The 24147-nt window shown below is 40.4% G+C and overlaps 1 protein-coding gene across 1 annotated transcript in view; it reads left to right on the top strand.

Annotated features, from left to right (window-relative positions):
* Window positions 1-24147, top strand: part of ush2a (Usher syndrome 2A (autosomal recessive, mild)) — a 1147097-nt gene that overhangs the window by 193261 nt on the left and 929689 nt on the right. The window contains 2 exon segments of the mRNA XM_034188044.1: window positions 23-244; window positions 8329-8422. Coding sequence (XP_034043935.1) covers window positions 23-244; window positions 8329-8422 — 316 coding nt within the window.

The following is a 24147-nucleotide window of genomic DNA, read 5'->3' as shown; positions in this document are numbered from 1 at the left end:
GTGTGTGTTCCCTGTGTTTTAGTGACACGTCCTACTCAGGAGGTAACATTACATTCAGCCTGCTAACGTCAGAGCCAAACCTCAGACCAGGCTATAATGACTTCTACAACACCCCCGCCCTTCAGAAGATGGTATATGCCACCCAGGTCAGGATACATCTGAGTGGACAGTACCACACCAGAGCGGCCCAGGTTCATCAGCTTCACAGATACTACGCCATCCGTGAGATCACTATCAGTGGCAGGTGAACAGTTATTTCTGCAGAGATTCTCTCAAATGTCTGATTCAAATCTGTTTCTGAAGTTGTCTGTGACAGTTGAGTGCATAATCACAGAATAAAAAAAACAAAACAAAATGTCACACATGGATATGTCACTCCATGTAATGTGTAGATACAATTCTTGAACAGCCTGAATTCCGCACTTGAAGTTTGTAATTGTCATTGCTACATCTGTCACTGTGACATAATTGTTACCTAAAAATTACCTGCGTTTATTTGTCTGTCTGTTAGCAGGATTATGTCAAAACTACTGCACGGATTTTGACAAAATTTTCAACACACATACATGTTAGGCCATGGAAGACTCCATTAAATTTTGGAGGTGTTCTGGATCCGGATCTGGATTATGGATAAAGTTTCACTTTATATAGTCTTTGAAGTCTTACATCAAAACTACTTCACAGATTCTCACCAAATTTTCACCACGGATACATAGGCCATGGAAGACTCCATTAAATTTTGGAGGTGAAGACACCATTCATTTTTTGAGGTGATCTGGATCCGTATTCTGGATCAAGATTTCACTTTATATATGCTTTGAAGGATTACATGAAACTATTTCACAGACTTTGATGACATTTTCAACACAGATACATATTAGGCCATGGAAGACTCCACTGAATTTTAGAGGTGATCCGGATCCAGATTCTGGATAGTTTCATTTTATGTAGTCTTTGAAGGATTACGTCAAAACCACTTCACGGATTCTCACCAGATTTGCACCACAGATCGGGCATGGAAGACTCCATTAAGTTTTGGAGGTGATCCGGATCCACATTGGTGGACGTCAGAAATCTCTGATTGCTCTTGTTTGATATAATCCTGCATGACACCATTTTAACTGTGTTTATATCGTCCCGTGGGTGTTCACAGCTCCATCCTATGTGGCTGGAGCCCACACACATTTGGTGACAGTCACTCATCAAAATTAAAGTAGTATAATTAGTTGAAAGAAATATGTGAACAGCTTTTGGTTATGTTTTAGCACATTTCAACAAAAATTTGAGACAGGCTGTTGAGTTTCAACAAAGGATTTTTTTTTAGGGGGGAGTAATTGTGAACCTATCTGTTCATTAGGCTGACTGATGATTGTTTATGGCTGATAATTATAGGATTGTGCAGGAGACAATCACATCTAACTCTTCCTTGCCCTCCCACTCTTTCGAAGCTGTTTTAATTAGTAGCTTGTTACAGTGAATTTGGAGAAACTGAGACTAAGAGCTGCTGAAATCTCATCTGTGCTTTATTCCCTTTACTCCATTCTTCATCTCTGTTTCTACTTCATTCCTCATAAAGCATGCATATATATTCTGTGAGAAAATGTTGTTATATCCCTTCATAATATGGTGATGCAACAATGTAATTTTTTCATTATTTTTAATTTATGTTCAATTCATTTATGCAGCCCAAAATCGCAAGAATGTCATGAACAGAATACATAACAACTCTGTTCCTTTTCAGCATAATAAAGGTTTTATTTAACCAGACATATATTACCATCAGTACACCTTAACTAGAGTTTGAATCATTAGGTCCTTCTGGCCCTGTGTGTGCATCATTACTACAATGTGGCCAGACCTCAGATACATGCAATAAATTGAGACCCTTTAATTATCAGTATATACTTTTATGAATTAATAATACTTTCCACAGACAAGAGAGCACTGGAGTATTCCAGTTGTTCATAAACGAACATAGCTCTGTGTGTGAAAGTGGCTACAGAGTGGTTCCTCTTCAAAAGGAAAAGGGGTGTGGCCATCACTAGCTCCTTTACATTTAAAGCAATACTACAAAATCAAATAATTTGTCAGTGACCTTCACTAGGCACCATCTGTCTTGCAAGACAATGGATCACACATAAATAAACAAAGCAAGTTCCTCTCTGGATTGCAAACAGCAAAACAACATAAAAAAGTTACATCTTAGAACATTTCTTAAAATGGCTAAACAGTCCAGTGCTTGAATGACAGTCTCTCTTGCATCTGGAGCAAAGGTGGTGAGATGGGGTGTTGGATGATGAACTGGCTTCATGTTGCTTATGGGCTTCTCTCTTGGTGTTCCGTGCTTCATGTCTTATTTTCTCACTCTTTCTAATACCTTCTTCAACAGCCGTCTTCCAGCCAGTACGATCTACAGCCAACATTTCCCAGGAGATATCTGTAGATTTTATGTCACATTTGCAGATATCTTTATACCTCAGTTTGGGATGGCCTCCAGATCAGGTTCCAGTAGCAAGCTCACAGTATGGAATGCCTTTTGGCAAGCGACCATTCTCCATTCTGTACACATGTCCAAGCCAGCGCATACGTCTCTGACTCAGTAGACCTTGGATGCTGGATAATGTTGCTCAGTTGAGGACATCAGTGTTTGAGATCCTATCTTCACACTTGATGCCCATAATTCTTCTGAGACATCACAGATGGAAGCTATTCAGATGACGTTCCTATGAGATATACAGTGAGCAGGTCTCAATGCTATACAGCAAAGTGCTGAATACACAAGCTTGGTAGACTCTGATCTTGGTATTCAGTGTCAGCTTCTTATTTTCCCAAACTCTCCTTTTCAGTCTGGCCATTACAGTGGTTGCCTTACCAAGCTGCAGTGCGATGACAAAAAAAAGGGAGAGTCGGCTGAGTTTTCTTCCACAATCCCGTAGAAGCATACACAAAATTCAATAAAGTTCATGTCAGACATTATCACTAAGGGTACAGTGAAAAACACTAAAATAAAAAAGAACTGCGCCACTAAGACGTTACTCATTTCGTTACAGAAGCAGCGGCGGGACCATGAAAAAAAAGTGAGAGTCATCTGAGTTTTCGTTCATAATTCCGCAGCAGCGTACACGAAATTCAATAAAGTTAATGATGGACATTATTATCACTTTACCGAGGCGTTGCTAGGCCGGTATCGTAGATTTACGTTGACGCTACCTGGCTATACCCACCCGCTGTGCGTAAAACAAATGACGTCATAGCGCGCAGCCCAAGAACTGTCCGCAGAGGAAAAAAAAACAAAAACTTGTTACTTGTTTTACTGCTTTCTTTTTTTTTTGTCTTTTATGTTAGCACCAAGTACCACAGCAATTTCCTAATGCTGTGAACTTGTTCACTCATATGGCAATAAAACCTTTCTGATTCTGATGGGATGCCATTCCATTGCAGGTTACTTCCCAGTCATGGCCAGTACCCATATTACAGCTGGGTATACTGAGACGATAAAGATTAAGTGTCTTGTGCAAAGTCACGCAGAGGTAGCATGAGCAGGATTCGAACCAAGATCTATAAATTGTCAGGCCAGCTCCTTGTCCACTGCTTAACTTGCTCTGCAGGGTCTGTGGGATATTGAAGGGGCCAGTATTATTGCTGCTGTACTGAGTTTTACAGCTTCCTGCCATGGTGTTTGCTAACCCTCCAAGCACAGAAGTGGTTCTACGCCCTTTCACTCACATTTAGCTGCAACTGCAGCTTGAAGTATATTATTATGTCCACCATTCTGGATCAGCACACAATTATTGCATTGTGTTGTGGAATCTGGATCCAGGTAAAGTCCGGGTCACAATGTGAATCGCATATCATTTATTTTGAGTTCTTGTCAACCTTTGATGGACGTCACAAATCTCAGATTGCACTTATCTAGTTTTACACCCTGAGGAAAATACATATTATACTTACTTATGTATATCTTAGCATGTGTGTATGTTCACTCACACACAGTCCTTTTTTTTTTTTTTTTTTTTAAAGTTGTGTTATTTGGGTTTGTTAAGCCAAAATAGTATCTGCTTCCAGGTGGGTGGAGTGCTTGAATTCTAAACAAGAAAGTAACAATTACAGTAAGTAATGTCAGTGTTTTGCAAAGATAATTAATGTAATATGTTCCACCACATCTGGTAACTTTTCATGACCATCTCAGTTGTCTTTATGAAAACATTATTAAAGCATAATTAAAGCATCTGGTCAACAACCTCAAAACACAAATACACATTTGAAATTTGACATTAAAAGTAAAACAAAACAACAAAAAACAGGTCTTGGGGCATATATTCTACAAATTGAATTAAGTAAGACAACTTGTAACCAAAAGTGACAAAGATAATGGCTAAAATGGTAGCCAGAGCAAGAAAAAAAAATAATAAATGAGAGAGAGAACAGTGAATGAATAATTAAATGACTGTCTTCAGTTGTCAACTGGAGGGCTGTCTGCTGGCTGTTATGTTTCCCTAGTAATCCTGAGGATGGCATTTATAAATGTTGAATGGGAACTTCCTAATGGAGCTGCTGGTGTTGCATGGCCAGAAAAGCAGGAGTGGAGGAGATGGGTTTAAAGGAGGAAAATACTTTGACATGCTCTTTTAGTTGATTTATTTATTTATTTATTTTCTTTTTTGTCATTTTAATGACAGTTAATTCTAAAATTTAGAAAAATTAGTGAGCTTTATTCTAGGCATAATGTGAATTCGTTCTGCATTTGGTGACTGAGTTTTTTATGTTGAACATGCAAAATTGAAGGTAGATCATTATGTGATAAGACAACCTCTGGTCAGGTCTGGGAGCGTACTCTGGTGGTGTGCGTCACCATATCCACCACACCACTGCCTTGCGTCCTGGATGGCAATCATCCATGCAGACAACTGGTCTATCCCCACTTCTTAAAAATAAAAATTACCATCTACAGTAAAACTCGCATATAATGGATTCAGGTGAACCAGTGAATTTTGTCCATTATAATTGAAATCCTTTATATGTATAAACCAAACAAAATCTGCTATATGTATAAAATGGACAAAATCTGTTTTTTCTAAGTCTGCTGCGGAGTGGTATTTAAAATCCTAAAGCCTGATTTATGCTTCTGTAACGCTGGCCATGCAATAACGTTGACATATGCGTGACCCTTTTAAAGTTCTCCGTCATGTCTTTATGCAGTTTGCTGTAGGAAAAGCGGCTTTTCCTGGATTAATTTGTCCCTCAATGAGCTCCACTTCTTTATGCAATTGTCAACCTCCAAGCCAACGATACAGTACTTACAAATTTCTTCCATGAATTGCGGCTCATTTGATTGTCTTTTTCTGACTACTTGTTTCTAATGTTGGTTATTTGGTTATTTTCTAACTTTTCTGCCAACATATTTGATCCATGATTGAAATGTAATCCGCAGGTGTACTGAAAAAATATTTTAAATATGACGGGAGAAGAAGGAGGGAGCCCGCAAGGGCAAGGAAGGAGCCTGCAAGGGCTGTTTTTTGTCACTTTTACAAAACGTAAAAGTGACAAATCACAGCCCTTTGTGGTCTCAGTTGTTTAACAGGTGCACGTCAGGCTCCGGGAGGGTTCACAGCCACGCAGAGGGCTCTGATCTAAAGCTCTTTGGTTTGTCACAACCAGAGATATGTGTGAAACTTAACACCATTTTACAGTGCAGACAACAAGCAGTATTTTGTTAATAACCAGCCTTGAATTACGACCTGCCTCGTTTAGGTTCTGTGTCTGAGCACAGTTTGAAAAAAATAAACAGCTGGGCTTCTAATCACGAAAATACGATACCCACTTTCCTTGAATCGGTGCGTGTCAATGCTGAACTTCATTTCATACCTCTGTTACTGGCCACAGACTGCAAAGGTTTTTTAATGGAAATGCATTGCAATCGGACAAGACGTTTTGTCTGATGTGAGAGAAAATCCGTTATACAAAATCCGGTATATACAGTGTTTATTACATGGAAAACCACACAAAAGCATTGAGACTTTTACTTTTGTCCGGTGAGTGCGAATATCCAGTTTATATGATGACTGTTTAATCGAGTTTTACTGTATCTCCTGCAGCCAGGAGAAACATGGGGAGCTCCTTGGCCTTCTAGCATTCTTCATCCACTGAGATCCTCCAAATTCATACACCTGCATGCTGGATCATGCACAGAGAAGCACACCACCTGGGACAAATATCGTAATAATGTAAATATGTCATAGCTGATGTTCTGTCACAGTGCAAGTGATACTCCTTATGCATACATACTTGCATACACACGTAAAACTAGTATGGAAACCGTGCACTGCAAAACATCAGAAAACAGCCTTTGGACCTGCTTTCAGGTCAGTAGTTTCTAGTTACAGCTCACCTCTCTTAACACTCCAGCAATAGAAGGCAGCTTTGGGTCATTCTACAGAAGAACTGGCAGTTATATGTTGAAAGGCATCAGAAAGAAGACGAGACCATACACATAGACCCGGTGCTCTGACGTATCTAACACAAATCAGCATCTGAATCTTAAACTCCTGAGCCTTTTTTGATTTGTGATCCTTCCACATCGCTGCAGGAGAAGCAAGACAGCCACATATTTTGTAAACAGAACAATCACTGTAAGATTCAAAAGATACCAGGTTTGCTTAGCTGTTTATCCAGTGTCTTGTGAGGGAATAGATATACCTTAAGCAGGCTGGAAAACACCTGGGGTCCTGATGCTTTTTTGTTCAGAAATAATTTAGTTAGTACAAGCAGTCCAGAGTCCTTTGTCAACATCTGCAAGATACAGCTACAAGCTCTCATACTTCCAGTGATGTATGTTGGAGCTGACTTTCACGTCTTAATGTGATGAAAATATTTTGTTTTTAACTTGTCTGCTCTTTGGACAAGGTGTTGGGTAGAGTTGTGGAAACCAAAACTTAGGTACTTTCATTGACAAGGAAAGGTTTATTAACTTTGATTTTGTGGACAATGCTGTGATCTTTGCAGACTCGGTGTATACCCTTAATGTAGCAGTTAAGAAGATGGGTGAGGAATTGTAGTGTCTCAATTTGACATTATCCTGGATTAAGACTAGGATCCAATCTTTCAAAGACTTCCTTGAATCATCCCTCAGAAGCATATCTGTATGCAGTGAAAGTGTTGAACTTGTAGAGATCAGGAGACATCTGGAAAGAGCTTATGGAGTGATCATTGGACAGAGTTGTTTTGGTGATCCTGATGTCTTTGCAGGAGTCCGAAGGTCAAAGTCTTCCCGTATGAAAAGTGACACTTGGATGCTAACCAGTGACCTAAGGCAGTGACTGGATGTTTTTGGTAATAGCTGTCTTTGGAGGATCCACTGAAATGATTTTGTGTCAAATAGCTTATGCCTAGTGTCCACATGGTCCCGTCAGCTTCCAGGTGGGCTCCAGAAACAAATCGGGAAGCCAACGGCATCTGAGGCTGCAAAAAGGAGTGGAATTGAAGGTGGCAGGTACCTTGCCACTGGTGACACTTATTCACAGGATGGAATATTTTGACACCTTCTTGCCACATTGCCTCGGTGAACTTTAGGATAACGGACCACATACAGATCTGCATTAGTGTTTGGTACAAATCTAATGCCATCAGCTTGCAGCAGGGTTCTCAGGACGTTGCAGATGGTCCGCTTAAGGTGCGAGAGCTTATCAGTGACCCAGTTGGGTTCTTGCACGACATGATTTTGATCTGCGTTGACATTTTGAACAGTCTAAAATTTTGTTCCCAATGATCACGACACTCCAGATGGTGGGTGGTACACTGCAAGATGACCATGTAGCTTGCAGGTGGATTGCGGCGGAGTTGGTGATTATCACGTGCGTTTGCCGTTTTGCAGGTTTTCTCTGTCAGGAAGCCAGCCGCAACCTCACGTGACATATAGGGGTTATATGTATATATAGGTTATAGGGAGACTAAGATGAGGCGTGTCCTTTGCGTTGTGAGAGAATTGCAGCATTTTGTGCCATGTGGTAAAAAATGTACCACATAGAAATCTATGTGCGTGATCTAGCATGTATATGCCTCAGTGTTCAGGACCCCACTGGCTCCGGGAGGCAGATGGTTGCTTTCAAGATTTAGGGATGGACTGAGTTGTCTGCCTGGGTGGTGGCCATCCAGGACCCAAGAAGATTCAATGGTGTGGTAGATGCGGTATGTGCATTACAAGCGCGTTTCCAAACCTGACCTAACATGCAAAAAAGCACTAAATCATCTATTTTGTATCAGCTTCCAGGCGTGAATGTGTGTAAATCTTCTCAGTTTACCTGTTTATCTCTTCCTTTGTCACCTGTGTAGGTGTGAGTGTCACGGTCATGCAGATTATTGTGATACCAACGTTACGCCGTACCGCTGTCTGTGCCTGCCTGAGACTCACACAGAAGGAAACAATGTGAGTAAAAAAAAAAAAAAAAAAAATATATATATATATATATATATATATATGTGTGTGTGTATAATAAAAGGATGTTAAGTGATCAGAAAATACATTCAGTATTCCAAACTCTTATCTTTCACAAATATGTGAATGTCGCATTGAATAACACAAACCCTGTATTTAGTGTTTCGTGAAGTGAATAGAGGATCATATTGAGGCAAAGTGTTACCATTAAAATGGGTATTTATTACACTGGTACACTTCTCTGTGTGTGGGGTTTTTTAATAGTCATTATCAGTGTCAATATTGATTCCAGAATTTTTGCATTATGTGTCTCATAAAGTCTGTAAACACATTCTCGCACTCTCATTGAGCAGAGAGGAATCCCCCCCAGGGAGAACCTCCTCATGGTCTTAATTAAACAGTTTCCTTCTTAATGACTTCAAGAGGACTTCTCTAATGAATTACACACACGTGCCTGCACACACACACACACACACACACACACTTTTTTTGAACCTGTATTTTCTGTGCTTTTTTTTTCTTGAAGCATTTTTGTGTCAGTATCGTAGTGGTAGAGCATTTTTCTCCCCATTGCTGAGAAACTGAGTCAGATTATTTGAGTCACTTTAGACAACATACAGCAAACAAGCCCCTCAACTCTTTTTGGAACTTGCCATAACAAATAGCTGATACCACAGATTTTAGGAGAAGATGCTGAATTGCGCATTCTAGCAACCTATGAGGTGACAACTTAGCACCACATCGGTCTCCACACTCATGCTGCTTTGAGCTGATTTCTTGAGTTCTTATCCTGTGGTCAAGCCTTTTGAGACACTGCTGTCAAACAAAACTACACAGTAAATGCTGCTAAAGTTGTAAAGAAAAACAAACCTTCTCCCCCCTTGTAATTTGTATCATGGCATTCTTCTTTGTGTTTGATTGACTTTGATAGATGAATTAGGAGATATTCCTTGATGTATGTCTCATGTATTCTGATGTGTTATGGCCCCTTCACACATAACATGATTGAGGCCGAATGGCGCACGAAGAAGGAATCGAATGCCATACAGAGCTGCCATGGACGCCTCGTACAACAGTTGCCACAACCGCTCGTGCTGGAAACCCATTTGAACGGCGGCCAAGATGAGATTGCACTGCCATCTGATCATGCTTGCAACATTCGTGTAGCGCCGTGGCCTTGATTTGCCCTGATTAAATAAATACATTAATGCTGTCTCAACAAAAACCTGAGTTTTCAACTGGAGACAGAGACTGTGTTTCCACCGCCAGTTAAGAAATTCCTTGGCCATCTGGAAGATAAGCCTGAGCCCCCCCCGCCCCCTTTTGGCCCTCAACATTGCTTTGCAGAGAAAAACAAAACTGTAATTCAAAGTTCTTCAAAGGAAGCCTTGCCTGATTTATCGGTTAAATTCCGGTCATTATAAATTACATGACATTATAATTGCTTCACGTCAGAATCTGAAATTGCCCAGGCCTGAAGAACCCACTTTATGGCCTCAAGTTAAGACAGAACTTCTCCTCATCAAGGGGGGACACCTTCTCCCATGACAAGACCTGGTCATAAAACTCTTGACAATCAGCTTTTATCTTGAGGTTTAAAGCAAAGGAAAAGCCCTTTGGTTTGAAATAAAATAATTAGATCAGTTCATTTATATCTAAAGACTTATAATGCTTGTTTGTGTTGATTATTCAAACAGAATGCTTTGCATGTAATCATTCCATTTATTGATATGTGTTCTTGCCTCTGATGTTGTTTGTGTGATTCTGCCCCATCATCAATATGTTGATGAAGTATTCTGCCTTAACCAGGAGTTTTTAAGTGCCTATTAATAATGTGTGTCCATTTGAGTGTCTGAGAACATATAGTATTTCAAATTAATTAATGTGTTTAAATAGTTGAATCATTTGGGTTTGCCCTGTGAACATGTGGTCTGTGAAACTACACACCCTAAATGGGCGGAGATTGGTCACGTCAGTCCCCTTTAAAAAGTGAAACATGAGAGGCACCCAGGAGGCTCTCTCTCTCTGCCGCTCTTCTCTTTTTCTTTTCTTTGTTGAATGCTTAATTTTTATTTTTGGGCCAAGGCCCCTTGCTAAGCTAAGCTAAGCTACCACGTGGCATTCATTCATTTCATCCTTTATTTTTGACAAACTTAAGTTTTAACCTGACGCTTTAAGGTGCGTCAAGTCTTTTGAACTTTTAAGAGAACTTCCGAGCCTAACTTTTCAAATTAAGAGCGAATTTACAGAAAAGCGACTGTTGCTTTTCATTATAATTTTTCAACGCTCTTAAAGTTTTACCTTTTTTCTAAATTCACAAAGACTTATAATCTGGCTCCAACAAACTTTTTAAAAGCTACCAGAAACCATTTCCAACAAACACCTTCTACCTCTGGGTTCCTGCAAGCTGACGACAGAGCTGATCTCAAACCAGCAGCCAACCTGTTGGTAAAGCATGCCGACACAACCCGTTGGGATCGCCAACGGGTTGTGCGAGCCTTCACACCACTGCTGAGTTAACTCCTTGACCCATGTGAACTCACGCTGCCCAGAGCATGAATATCGACGACGAACGGACAGAGTGTAAAACCACCTCTTCAACAGCAGCTAAGTGACCCAGTTCAAGGTTCCAGGAAAGAGGTTTGTTGTCAATGGATATAGGTGGCTCCTTTTTAAACATATTCATGTTTGTTTAATATTTTTCTTAATAATTGGCTTCAATTTCATCACTAAATTCTAATCAGATTTATTTACTTGAAGTCTTTAAGGTTCATCTCTCTCTTTCTCAACGTCTCATGTGTTAGTAAGAATTGTGCCCATAAATGAACTTATTTAATCACTGTCCATAAAATGCCAGTAAAATGTTCATTTCTTGTATAAATTGTAAATAAATTGTAAATATTTCTGCTGTGGTTCATTTTGTGTTCAGAAGGAAATCCTTGGTCAACTGTATTGTGTGAATTCAGACTTCAGATCAGAGACTGATTAAATTAAATTGAGACTGATTAATTGATTTGAGACTGATAAATTAATGAATGTTTAAATTAAAGTACCTATGCTACAAATAGGCAGTGCCCAGAGTAATAATTAAATAATAAGTATTAAACCCTAAATTGTTAATTATTTTGGTGACTCATTATATGGGGCCTAGTCTAATCTAGTTCAGTTCTTGAATTTAACTACTTATTCACTATCAATTGCTACATTCTTTATAGTCACCCGGTGTTAGTCGATCCTGAATATTTGTAAATTATATTACATCTTTTGGTTCCCCATTGCGAGGCCTGTCTGTCTAACAAAATAAATAAAATATACTATATTTACATATTAAGGCTTTATTATTAAAACTGTTACTCATCTATTGATGCTCCCGTGTGGAGGCATAAAGGCTAATAAATAAATACATTTTATGGTGCCAGCATGTGACATTTTATAAATAAATGTAAATTGTTACATTCGTACGGCAGGTCGGACAAATCATACCGCAGTTAAGGGACAGCACAAAATCATGGGCCACATCGAACCCTGGCCGAATGGCACGATCGAGCAAGCCTTCACACCAGCAACTGAATGACGGCAAATGATTGTCTTACATTTAAACAGTGCATTCATTGTTCTGTGCTCTCTCATTAATTTACCCTCACACATTTTCTTTGATTTATGTACATTTGTACAACATTTAATTGCTTCTGCTGCTGTGTGACGCGATGTGATTTCACACCTCTCACGTGGTCACACTGTGTTTGTGCTTGTGCACACGAGCATGCACGACACAGCTACCACGGGATCATACTGTCATGATCTGGACTTTTTGTATCATGTTTGCTCTGATACAAAAATCGTGCTTAGTTTAGTGCTGATGGTTTTGTCTGGCTGTGATTCCTCTTGTTGGGTTTTTCCTGCTTGGGCTTTGTCTTTCCCTATCTCTCTTGTCTTGTCACACACGTGTTTGTAATTCATAGCTCATCACCAGGGTGTATTTAAGCTTCACTGGGTGCACTAGTTCTCGGCCGGATCGTTGTGCTCTATGCCTTCACTTCCAGCTCTGTAGTTGTTTGTTCCAAGTCCTGATGAACACGTGTTTTTTGACCGCTTGCCTGTTTTTTTAACCACGGCTTATCGCCTGATGTTTCTGATTTGTTTTCTGATATTGGGCTGCCTTTTTGTGTACCGGACCCTGCATTACCAACCAGTAAACAATCTTAAAATTCAGAGCTGTGAGTTTGAGTTCTGCATAGGGATGGGTATCAGGAACCCGTTCTTTTTGGGTATTAAGAAATTATTCGATCCATCGACATCAATAGCCTTTTTGCTTAATGATTCCCTTATTGGTCCTTCAGAGTGGCCGTTGTTTTTAGGGGCATTTGTCAGGAAAATGATCATTTCTCTACAGATCCTGCAGATGGTCGGTAATCAACCGTTTCTGCGGCTTTGCTTTGAACCTTGAATCAATGAAGCAGTGCTTCAATCTGCTGCTTCGTTGGTTCTTTATTTCGCTTCATCTTAATTCTTCCCCGGAAAAGCCCTAAAGAGCATATGTCTGTGAGTAATATTTACGTTTTTTTATGTTAAACCGACCTGTTATGGTCTTCTTAAACAGTTGAAAGATGTATTTCATAAGACCAATGCTAACGTGTTAGCATGTCTATGGCGTTTTCAATGTTAAAGTTAGCATTAAGCTGTTCGCATCTCAGCACATTTGTGTGCATTTGTTTTCTGTATAATAATAAATGGCTCAGCATTTGTTGTCGTAAAAGAGTCAAATGTATTATTGTAGTATTATTATATGTATTATTTCTATTTATATATTAATAATAATAATAGCAGCAACAACCACAATAATAGTAATAATAACTAATAATGCTACAATACAATTTTAGAGAAAGAGAAAAAGAACCTGATAAAACAAACACAGCAGAAAAGATAAAACCAACTAACAATGCACATGAATAAATAAATATAGAAATAAATAACTGTTTTTCTTCACTTCATCCCTGTTTAATTTAAGTTTAATGACAGTTTGTTTCGGTCAAACCATATTTTGAATTTGTTAATTTCTTCAGTGATTTCCTCCAGAACTATCTGCCAAGCTAGAAAACTGTTGCATCCTAGTAAGAGCAGAATACTACTGGAATGAATTTGAATAAGGAAAGTTGTTTTTCTCATCAAAATGGATGCTGCACTCACTGCAGTTTATTGTCTGGAATAGCCATAGATTAGATTTGAGATCTTCCAGAATTCAAACATTTTCGTGTGTTACAGCACCGGTGTGTTACAGCTTTTTTTGTTTTTCACCACTTTCATCCCTGAATATATTAATCGTGAGTCACTTTTGTGCAGATTAAAGTCACGAACTGGGACTCCTTCTTGTTGCGAGAAAGAAACGAGAATCGTCCTCCGTTCTGTTCACACAGCTCCAAACGCTGCATGGCTCTCTGCCGAGTGAAGTTAGAATGATAGAGTCCAGTCAGAATTAATAACTTCAAAGTGGAACGCCGTTTAATTCAAATGACACCTCTTTCCAAACATTGTAATGCAGACAAACTGCAATCGATCAAAACATTTTTTTTCCTCCCAAAATGAGACGCCCTGTGATGACGTGCAGCAGCCGGCTGAGCTCAGCTCAGAGTTATGGAGAGACATTCATGCCAAAAATATCTGAAAGGAAATGCTTTTGACAAAAACTCATCACTCATCTCATCACTCATCTTCAACCGCTTTACCGGTTTCAGGTCGCAGTGGCAACAGCTCCAGCAGGGGACCCCAGACTTCCCTTTCCCATGCCACATTGACAACCTCTGACTGGGGGATCCCGAGGCATTCCTAGGCCAGTGTGGGGATATAATCTCTCCATCTAGTCGTGGGTCTTCCCTGGGGTCTCCTCCCAGATGGACGTCCCTGGAACACCTCCCTTGGGAGGCACTCAGGAGGCATCCTTACCAGATGCCCAAACCACCTCAGCTGGGTCCTTTCAACGCGAAGGAGCAGCGACTCTACTCTGAGCTCCCTATGAATGACCGAACTTCTCACCCTATCTCTAAGGGAGACACCAGCCACCCTCTGAGGAAGCCCATTTTGGCCGCTTGTACCCACGATCTAGTTCTTTCGGTCATGACCCAACACTCATGACCATAGTGAGAGTAGGAATGAAGATTGACGAGTAGATTGAGAGCTTCGCCTTTTGGGTCAGCTCCCTTTTCATCACAACAGTACGGTAGAGCGAATGCAGTACCCCCCCGCTGCACCGATTCTCCAGCCAATCTCATGCTCCATCGTCCCCTCACTCTTGAACAAGACCCCGAGGTACTTGAACTTCTTCACTTGGGGCAAGGCTGCATTTCCTACCCGGAGTAGGCAATCCATCGGTTTCCTGCTGAGAACCATGGCCTCAGATTTAGAGGTGCTGATCCTCATCCCAGCCACTTCACACTCGGCTGCGACCAGATCCAGTGAGTGTTGGAGATCACCAGCTGATTAAGCCAACAGGACCACATCATCAAACAGCATTAGTGAAGGTTACAAATGATCTTCTTATGGCTTCGGACAGTGGACTTATCTCTGTGCTTGTTCTGTTGGACCTCAGTGCTGCTTTTGATACTGTTGACCATAAAATTTTATTACAGAGATTAGAGCATGTCATAGGTATTAAAGGCACTGCGCTGCGGTGGTTTGAATCATATTTGTCTAATAGATTACAGTTTGTTCATGTAAATGGGGAATCTTCTTCACAGACTAAAGTTAATTATGGAGTTCCACAAGGTTCTGTGCTAGGACCAATTTATTCACTTTATACATGCTTCCCTTAGGCAGTATTATTAGACAGTATTGCTTAAATTTTCATTGTTACGCAGATGATACCCAGCTTTATCTATCCATGAAGCCAGAGGATACACACCAATTAGCTAAACTGCAGGATTGTCTTACAGACATAAAGACATGGATGACCTCTAATTTCCTGCTTTTAAACTCAGATAAAACTGAAGTTATTGTACTTGGCCCCACAAATCTTAGAAGCATGGTGTCTAACCAGATCGTTACTCTGGATGGCATTTCCCTGATCTCTAGTAATACTGTGAGAAATCTTGTAGTCATTTTTGATCAGGATATGTCATTCAAAGCGCATATTAAACTAATATGTAGGACTGCCTTTTTGCATTTACGCAATATCTCTAAAATCAGAAAGGTCTTGTCTCAGAGTGATGCTGAAAAACTAATTCATGCATTTATTTCCTCTAGGCTGGACTATTGTAATTCATTATTATCAGGTTGTCCTAAAAGTTCCCTAAAAAGCCTTCAGTTGGTTCAGAATGCTGCAGCTAGAGTACTGATGGGGACTAGCAGGAGAGAGCATATCTCACCCGTGTTGGCCTCTCTTCATTGGCTTCCTGTTAATTCTAGAATAGAATTTAAAATTCTTCTTCTTACTTATAAGGTTTTGAATAATCAGGTCCCATCTTATCTTAGGGACCTCGTAGTACCATATTACCCCATTAGAGCGCTTCGCTCTCAGACTGCGGGCTTACTTGTAGTTCCTAGGGTTTGTAAGAGTAGAATGGGAGGCAGAGCCTTCAGCTTTCAGGCTCCTCTCCTGTGGAACCAGCTCCCAATTCAGATCAGGGAGACAGATACCCTCTATACTTTTAAGATTAGGCTTAAAACTTTCCTTTTCGCTAAGGCTTATAGTTAGGGCTGGATCGGGTGACCCTGGACCATCCCTTGGTTATGTTGCTTTAGACGTAGACTGTGGGGGGTTCCCATGATGCACTGTTTCTTTCTCTTTTTGCTCCGTATGCATCACTCTGCATTTAATCATTAGTGATCGATCTCTGCCCCCCTTCTCGGCATGTCTTTTTCCTGGTTCTTTCCCTCAGCCCCAACCAGTCTCAGCAGAAGACTGCCCCTCCCTGAGCCTGGTTCTGCTGGAGGTTTCTTCCTGTTAAAAGGGAGTTTTTCCTTCCCACTGTGGCCAAGTGCTTGCTCATAGGGGGTCGTTTTGACCGTTGGGGTTTTTCATAATTATTGTATGGCCTTGCCTTACAATATGGAGCGCCTTGGGGCAACTGTTTGTTGTGATTTGGCGCTATATAAGAAAAAAGTTGATTGATTGAGTTGATTGATCTGCAAAAAGCAGTGATGAGCCTCCATAGGGATGCTAGAGAAGCTCTGCCGGAGGTGCCGGACAGTGGGCTCCTCCAGATGTTCCCAGTTCACCCGCACTATCCGTTTGGGCTTACCAGGTCTGTCCAAAGTCCTCCCCCACCCTCTTATCCAACTCGCCACCAGATGGTGATCAGTTGACGGCACTGCCCCTCTCTTTACCCGAGTGTCCAGAACATGCGGCGTCAAATCAGATGATATGATCACAAAATCAATCATCAGTCTTTGGCCTAGGGTGCTCTGGTACCATGTATACTTATGAGCATCCTTATGTTCGAACATGGTGTTCGTTATGGAAAGTCCGTGACTAGCACAGAAGTCCAATAACAAACGACCATTCGGGTTTAGATCAGGGAGGCCGTTCCTCCCAGTCACACCTGTCCAGGTATCTCTGTCATTGCCCACGTGTGCATTGAAGTCCCCCAGCAGAACAATGGAGTCCCCCACCGGAGCCCCATACAGGACACCATTCAGGGACTCCAAGAAAGCTGAATACTCCAAAATGCTGTTCAGTGTATATGCACAAACAACAGAGTTCCTCCCCCCTGCCACCCGAAGACGCAAGGAGGCAACCCTCTCGTCTACTGGAGTAAACTCCAACGTAGCGGCGCTCAGCTTGGACTCATGATCCAGATTAGGGCCCCAGGCTTCCTCCGGCCCGGGTCACGTTTCCTCTACCTCGTTCTATCATGGTGTCTTGTGAACCATTCTTAGTCTGACCTCTCACCTGAGACCAATTTGCCATGGGAGACCCTACCAGGAGCACAAAGGCTCCAGCCAATGCAGCTCTCACGTTCATCGCAGCACACAAACCTCTCCACCATGATAAGGTGATGGTTCCCGGAGAGGCTTTTGACAAAAACTACAGATTTGATTTATTTTTGTTCATGTCCAGAGATCAAGGATCCAGTGACCAATTTAAAATGTTGTTGACATAGAAAACCTGTAAAGCCTACTTGTAGTCCACAGAAAATTCACAAGAGGTATCAATAAGGAATCACATCAATAAGCGGAATCGATAATGGCATCGATATCGATAAAATCTTATTAATACCCATCCCTAGTTCTGCATTTGAGGGTCTTGGTGAAACATCATAATGCTCAAATTTGGACCTTTGTGTGATGCACAGACTTGGGGTTTTCAGTGCATAGACAGAGTGCTTTTCTGTAGCCCTCTTTTAGCCTTACTTTACATGATAATCCATGGTTGATGGCACATACTCAAGGATCAAGGATTCTTTATTGTCAGTCTAACCATGTAAAACATGAAAGAATGAAATTACGTTGTCAGGTTTCAGCGGTCATAATGATTATTAACAATAAATAAAATAAACACCTAATATATTAACACAAACATTATAGAAATTAATACAATAATAAATAGTAAACAGTGTCAGTATCACAGCCAAGAGTGTTGCAGCAGTCCCCAATTAGTAAAAAATTCATAAAACTGATAAAAAAAAAGACCTCCTAAAATTTTCAGGGCCCCAATAAAACCACATGAAAGAGCAATATAAAATCCAAGACAAAATCAAACACACACACACACGTTCAGTTTCTACAGGGGAGTGTCCTCCCACCCATTGGTTTTTACACAACACACAGTTCAGTTTCATTTTGTGTAAATGCAGAGTCTATGTATGCCATGAACGTGTCAGAGTTTTGTTTTCTCCAGTTTTGCTCTGGGTCACCACAGTGGATCTGGTATGGATCTGCATGAAGATTTGGAACAACTCCACATGTACAGAATAATAGTAGTGCTTCTTCTTTGTCTTTCGGCTGTTCCCGTTAGGGGTCACCACAACAGATCAACCGTTTCCATCTCACCCTGTCCTCTGTATCTTCCTCTGTCACACCAACCACCTGCATGTCCTCTCTCAGTTCCTCCTCTTCTTCGTCGTCTTCGCCCAGCAGTAGCCCAATTTCCACCGGCACCCTGTTGGGCAGTAGTGCTATTTGACTAAAAAGATTAATCCAGGTTCTGAGTATGTTTCTTATTGTTACACGGGAAACAAGGTACCAGTAGATTCAGTAGATCCTCACAAATCCAACAATACCAAGCATTCATGATATGCACACTCTTAAGGCGTATGAAATTGGGCTATTAGTAGAAAAAAGTAGAAAAGGGGGTGTTCACAATAATAGTAGTGTGGCATTCACTCAGTGAGTTCGTCAATTTTGTGGAACAAACAGGTGTGAATCAGTTGTCCCCTATTTAAGGATGAAGCCAACACCTGTTGAACATGCTTTTCTCTTGGAAAGCCTGAGGAAAATGGGACGTTCAAGACATTGTTCAGAAGAACAGCGTAGTTTGATTAAAAAGTTGATTAGAGATGGGAAAACTTATACGCAGGTGCAAAAAATTATAGGCTGTTCATCTACAATGATCTCCAATGCTTTAAAATGGACAAAAAAAACAGAGACGCGTGGAAGAAAACGGAAAACAACCATCAAAATGGATAGAAGAATAACCAGAATGGCAAAGGCTCACCCATTGATCAGCTCCAGGATGATCAAAGACAGTCTGGAGTTACCTGTAAGTGCTGTGACAGTTAGAAGACGCCTGTGTGAAGCTAATTTTTTTTTGCAAGAATCCCCTGCAAAGTCACAGTTCACAGTGAAGACAGTGAAGCATGGTGGTGCAAGCATCATGATATGGGCATGTTTCTCCTACTATGGTGTTGGGCCTATATATCGCATACCAGGTATCATGGATCAGTTTGGATATGTCAAAATACTTGAAGAGGTCATGTTGCCTTATGCTGAAGAGGACATGCCCTTGAAATGGGTGTTTCAACAAGACAGTGACCCCAAGCACACTAGTAAACGAGCAAAATCTTGGTTCTAAACCAACAAAATGAATGCCTCGCAGATGTGAAGAAATCATGAAAAACTGTGGTTATACAACTAAATGCTAGTTTAGTGATTCACAGGATTGCTAAAAAAGCAGTTTGAACATAATAGTTTTGAGTTTGTAGCGTCAACAGCAGATGCTACTATTATTGTGAACACCCCCTTTTCTACTTTTTTTGACTAACAGCCCAATTTCATAGCCTTAAGAGTGTGCATATCATGAAGACTTGGTCTTGTTGTATTTGTGAGACTCTACTGAATCTACTGGTACCTTGTTCCCATGTAACAATAAGAAATATACTCAAAACCTGGATTAATCTTTTTAGTCACATAGCACTACTATTATTCTGAACACTACTGTATGTGCAAACCATTTACATATTCATTGTAATTTTGACAGAATTCCCTTGGAAACCACAGCTGACAGAATTTTTCTGTAAAAACTGGATTTTTTTTTTACAGTGTAAAAGTTGAATTTTATTTCTTGTAAACCAAAACAACCATCACTCACATCATGTTTGTCTGCTTATCTTTTATTTAAAACAGAAGAAGTCACAGACAAGTATATATTTTCATCTTTTAGTTAAATTATTTTAATTAATTAATTAAATCTTTTAATTCTTTCATAATTCTTTCACCCTCCTGTATGGAGCTGAAACCTGGGTTCTGTATCGCCAGCAGATCAGATTACTGGAACACTTTCATCAGCGTTGTCTCCGAAACATCTTCGGGATCAAGTGGCAGGACTAAGTCTAAGTCTTAAATGAGGACATCCTTACCAGAGCCAAATTGCCCAGCATGGAGTCTATTATACTCAAACAACAGCTTCGTTGGGCAGGTCACGTAGCCAGGATGGACGATACACGCATGCTGAAATTAATTCTCTTTGGCGAGCTCAAGGAAGGGAGACGAAACCAAGGGGCCCCCAAAAAGCGCTATAAGGACCAGCTGAAGAAACAGCTCTCCCTTGCAGGCATTCTGCATCAGTCATGGCAGCATCTAGCTACAGATAGACTCAGCTGGTGTTCCAGCATCAAATCTGCCAGCCTGAAGTTTGAGGCAGAAAGAAGTGAGGCCTCACGCCAGAAGCGTCAAAGACAGAAAGAGCGGGCAGCAGCACAAGCCCAGCCTACTCAAGTGTTCATTTGCCCCAAGTGTAACAGGTCTTGTGCATCCGCATCGGACTTTTCAGCCACCAGAGGGCTTGTAGAAAATAAACTTTAAAAAAAAAAGAAAAAAAAAAGGCCTTCCCACTATCCTCGCAAGCGAGGAAACTGCCAACAACTGTATATGGATATTGGAGCAGTTGTGGTCTTGATCTTGAGACTCCAACAAACAAAATAATAAGCAGAAGATATTTTTGTTCACTCGCTGTCTTGTTCTTTGCAGACCAATGGTTGATATACTTGAGTTTCCATCTACCTACTTAATGGCAGTTATTCTTTGCACTCCCTGGAGTTTCTGCGTTATTATGAAATAACAAAACAAGCACACAAACAGCCTTTAGGCATCAACCTTTTTGACTCTTATTGTGTCAGGCAGCGTATTACTGTCGGGTTTTCTTTTGAGCGTGATCAAGATCACCTGTGCCCTTTCTCCATGAAATGGGGAGTTTCATTAGGAAGTGTATGTGGTGTAAAACTTTAACAAATCAACATGGAGATCTATATCAGCTCCACTGTAGTGACCCCAAGTAAGAAGGGAAATGCTGAAAGAACAAGAGTAAATGGTAGGTTTTAGTTCAAGCCTCCTTTCATACACCAGTGACAAGTTAAATATGACTGTGGCACCTCACTTTAACACAGAGCATCTTGCATTATTCATCACTTATGTATCATTCATACACCAGTGCGTGTGGATGTATGTGTATGTTAAAGACAGAAACCACACATGAAATGGATCAACAGTCAGACAGTGGCTGTTGAGTTGCTCCTTCTACCTTATTCTCATTCTGTACAGTATGTGACTTTTGTCAAGTTTGCTTTGCATGGAGTCCACATTAAAAGTAGACTTCAATACTCAGACATACACACAGACACAATAATTGATAATTGTCCGCTGTAGGCTGTCATCCAGCTGAGAGAAAATGAATTCTCACTTTCTCACTCATCATTTCAGAATGTATTTTGTCTTTCGTCTTTCTAGCTCTTCATCCCACCTCTTTTTCGCTCATTCTTTTTCTCCCTTTCTGTCATTCTCTCCCGAGTCTCCGTTTAAATAAAGTCTCAAATCGAGTAGAACAATGACATTCCCTCAGCGTGCATCTTTAATCAGTGCTTTTTTTTCTCCATTTATTTTTGCTTCTTCCCACCCAGTCATTTTGTCAACCTTCACTCATCCTTTTTTCATCCTTTATTTAATACATTGCTGTTTTAATTTACTGCTGTTTGTGTTTTTTTACAATGAAGTTGTGTTTTCATCTTGCTCTCTGTTGAATTGTTAAAAATGCTCAAAAATGAATCAAGAAATTTTTATAAACCTTGGTGCTAAATGTGGGTGTGGCATGGAATATTAATCATTAATATTTAAGTGAATCTACAACAACTTTTGTTTGTTTTTAGTATTTTAAATAAGAATTATTAACTTAAGACAAAGTATATTGCTACAACCCCAATTCCAATGAAGTTGGGACTTTGTGTAAAATGTAAATAAAAACAGAATACAATAATTTGAAAATCCTCTTCAACCTATATTCAATTGAATACACCACAAAGACAAGATATTTAATTTTCAAACTGACAAACTATTGTTTTTGTGCAAATATTTGCTCATTTTGAAATGGATGCCTGAAACATGTTTCAAAAAAGCTGGGACAGTGGTATGTTTACCACTTTATTAAATCACCTTTCCTTCTAACAACACTGAATAAGCATTTGGGAACTGAGGACACTTAACTGTTGAAGCTTTGTATTATTATTATTCAAGCATTTATTGTCATTGCCACAAAGAACAATGAAATTACATCTGGAGCATCCACATGCGTAGTTAAAAAGTGCAACCAGTGCAATAAATAACCCCTAAATACCCCATGTAAACATTTATAACATCAGTACAGTGACAATTGACAGCAATGTAAAAACAAGATGTTGATAAAATGCATTAAAGTATTCAGTATTCAGTAATCTGACAGTTTGAGGATACAGGCTATTGGCCAGTCTAGATGTTCTGGCCTTTATGGCCCTATACCTTCTCCCTGATGGCAACAGATGGAAAAAATGATAAGCAGGATGGTGCTGATCTCGCAGGATATTACGCATTCTACTAAGACAGCGAGTGGGATAGATAGTACTAATCTCTGGGAGAGTCGTCCCAATGATTCTCCCTGCTATTTTCACCACCCGCTGAAGTGCCTGCTGATCGGCCTTAGTGCAGCTGGAGAACCACACTAAGAACCCATATGTAGGGTGGAATTCTTTCCCATTTTTGCTTGATGTACAAGTTCAGTTCAGTTCTCCGTTGTCGTATTTTGCGCTTCATAATGCCCCACACATTTTCAGTGGGCAACAGGTCTGGACTGCAGGCAGGCCAGTCTAGTACCCGCACTCTTTTACTACGAAGCCATGCTGTTGTAACATGTGCAGAATGTGGCTAAGCATTGTCTTGCTGAAATAACCAGGGACGTCCCTGAAAAAGACGTTGCTTGGATGGCAGCATGTGTTGCTCCAAAACCTGGATGTACCTTTCAGCATTGATGGTGCCATCACACCACCATACCATCACAGATGCTGGCTTTTGAACTTTGCGCTAGTAACAGTCAGGATGGTCTTGTTCCTCTTTTGTCCGGAGGACACGACGTCCATGATTTCCAAAAACAATTTGAAATGTTGGCTCATCAGACCACAGCACACCTTTCCATTTTTTGTCTGTCCATTTCAAATGAGCTCGGGCCCAGAGAAGGTGGTGGCATTTCTGGATGTTGTTGATGTATGGTTTTCTCTTTGCATGGTAGAGTTTTCACTTGCACTTGTAGATGTAGTGACAAACTGTGTTAACTGATAATGGTTTTCTGAAGTGTTCCTGAACCCGCGTGGTAAGATCCTTTACACAATGATGTTGGTTTTTAATGCAGTGCCACCTGAGGGATCGAAGGTCATGGGCATTCAGTGTTGGTTTTCGGTCTTGACACTTCTGATTATATTATGGACTGTAGGTGATGGAATCCCTAAATTTCTTGCAATTGAATGTTGGGAAACATTGTTCTTAAACTGTTGGACTATTTTTTCATGCAGTTGTTCACATAGTGGTGATCTTAGCCCCATTTTTGCTTGTGAATGGCTGAGCCTTTTTGGGGATGCTCCTTTTATACCCAGTCATGACACTCACCTGTTTCCAATTAACCTGCTCACCTGTGGAATGTTACAAACAGGTGTTCTTTGAGCATTCATCAACATTTCAAAATGAGCAAATATTTGCACAAAAATAAAAAAGTCTATCAGTTTGAACATTAAATATCTTGTCTTTGTGGTGTATTCAATTGAATATAGGTTGAAGTGGATTTGGAAATCCTTGTATTCTGTCTTTATTTAGATTTTATACAACATCCCAACTTCATTGGAATTGGGGTTGTACAACTGTTTTTCACGAAATCTGGTTAATCATGGTCCAGTGTAAACCTTCAATAGACAGAGTGCAACAGAGGATGCTATGTCCATGGTGTTCCGTTGTGTCCTGATCTGTCTGCTTATTCGCAACTCATTTGTCAGAAT

Source organism: Thalassophryne amazonica, chromosome 2 (genome assembly GCF_902500255.1).
Source record: "Thalassophryne amazonica chromosome 2, fThaAma1.1, whole genome shotgun sequence".
NCBI classification, from domain to species: Eukaryota; Metazoa; Chordata; class Actinopteri; order Batrachoidiformes; family Batrachoididae; genus Thalassophryne; species Thalassophryne amazonica.
This window is presented reverse-complemented; position numbering and strand designations above follow the sequence as displayed.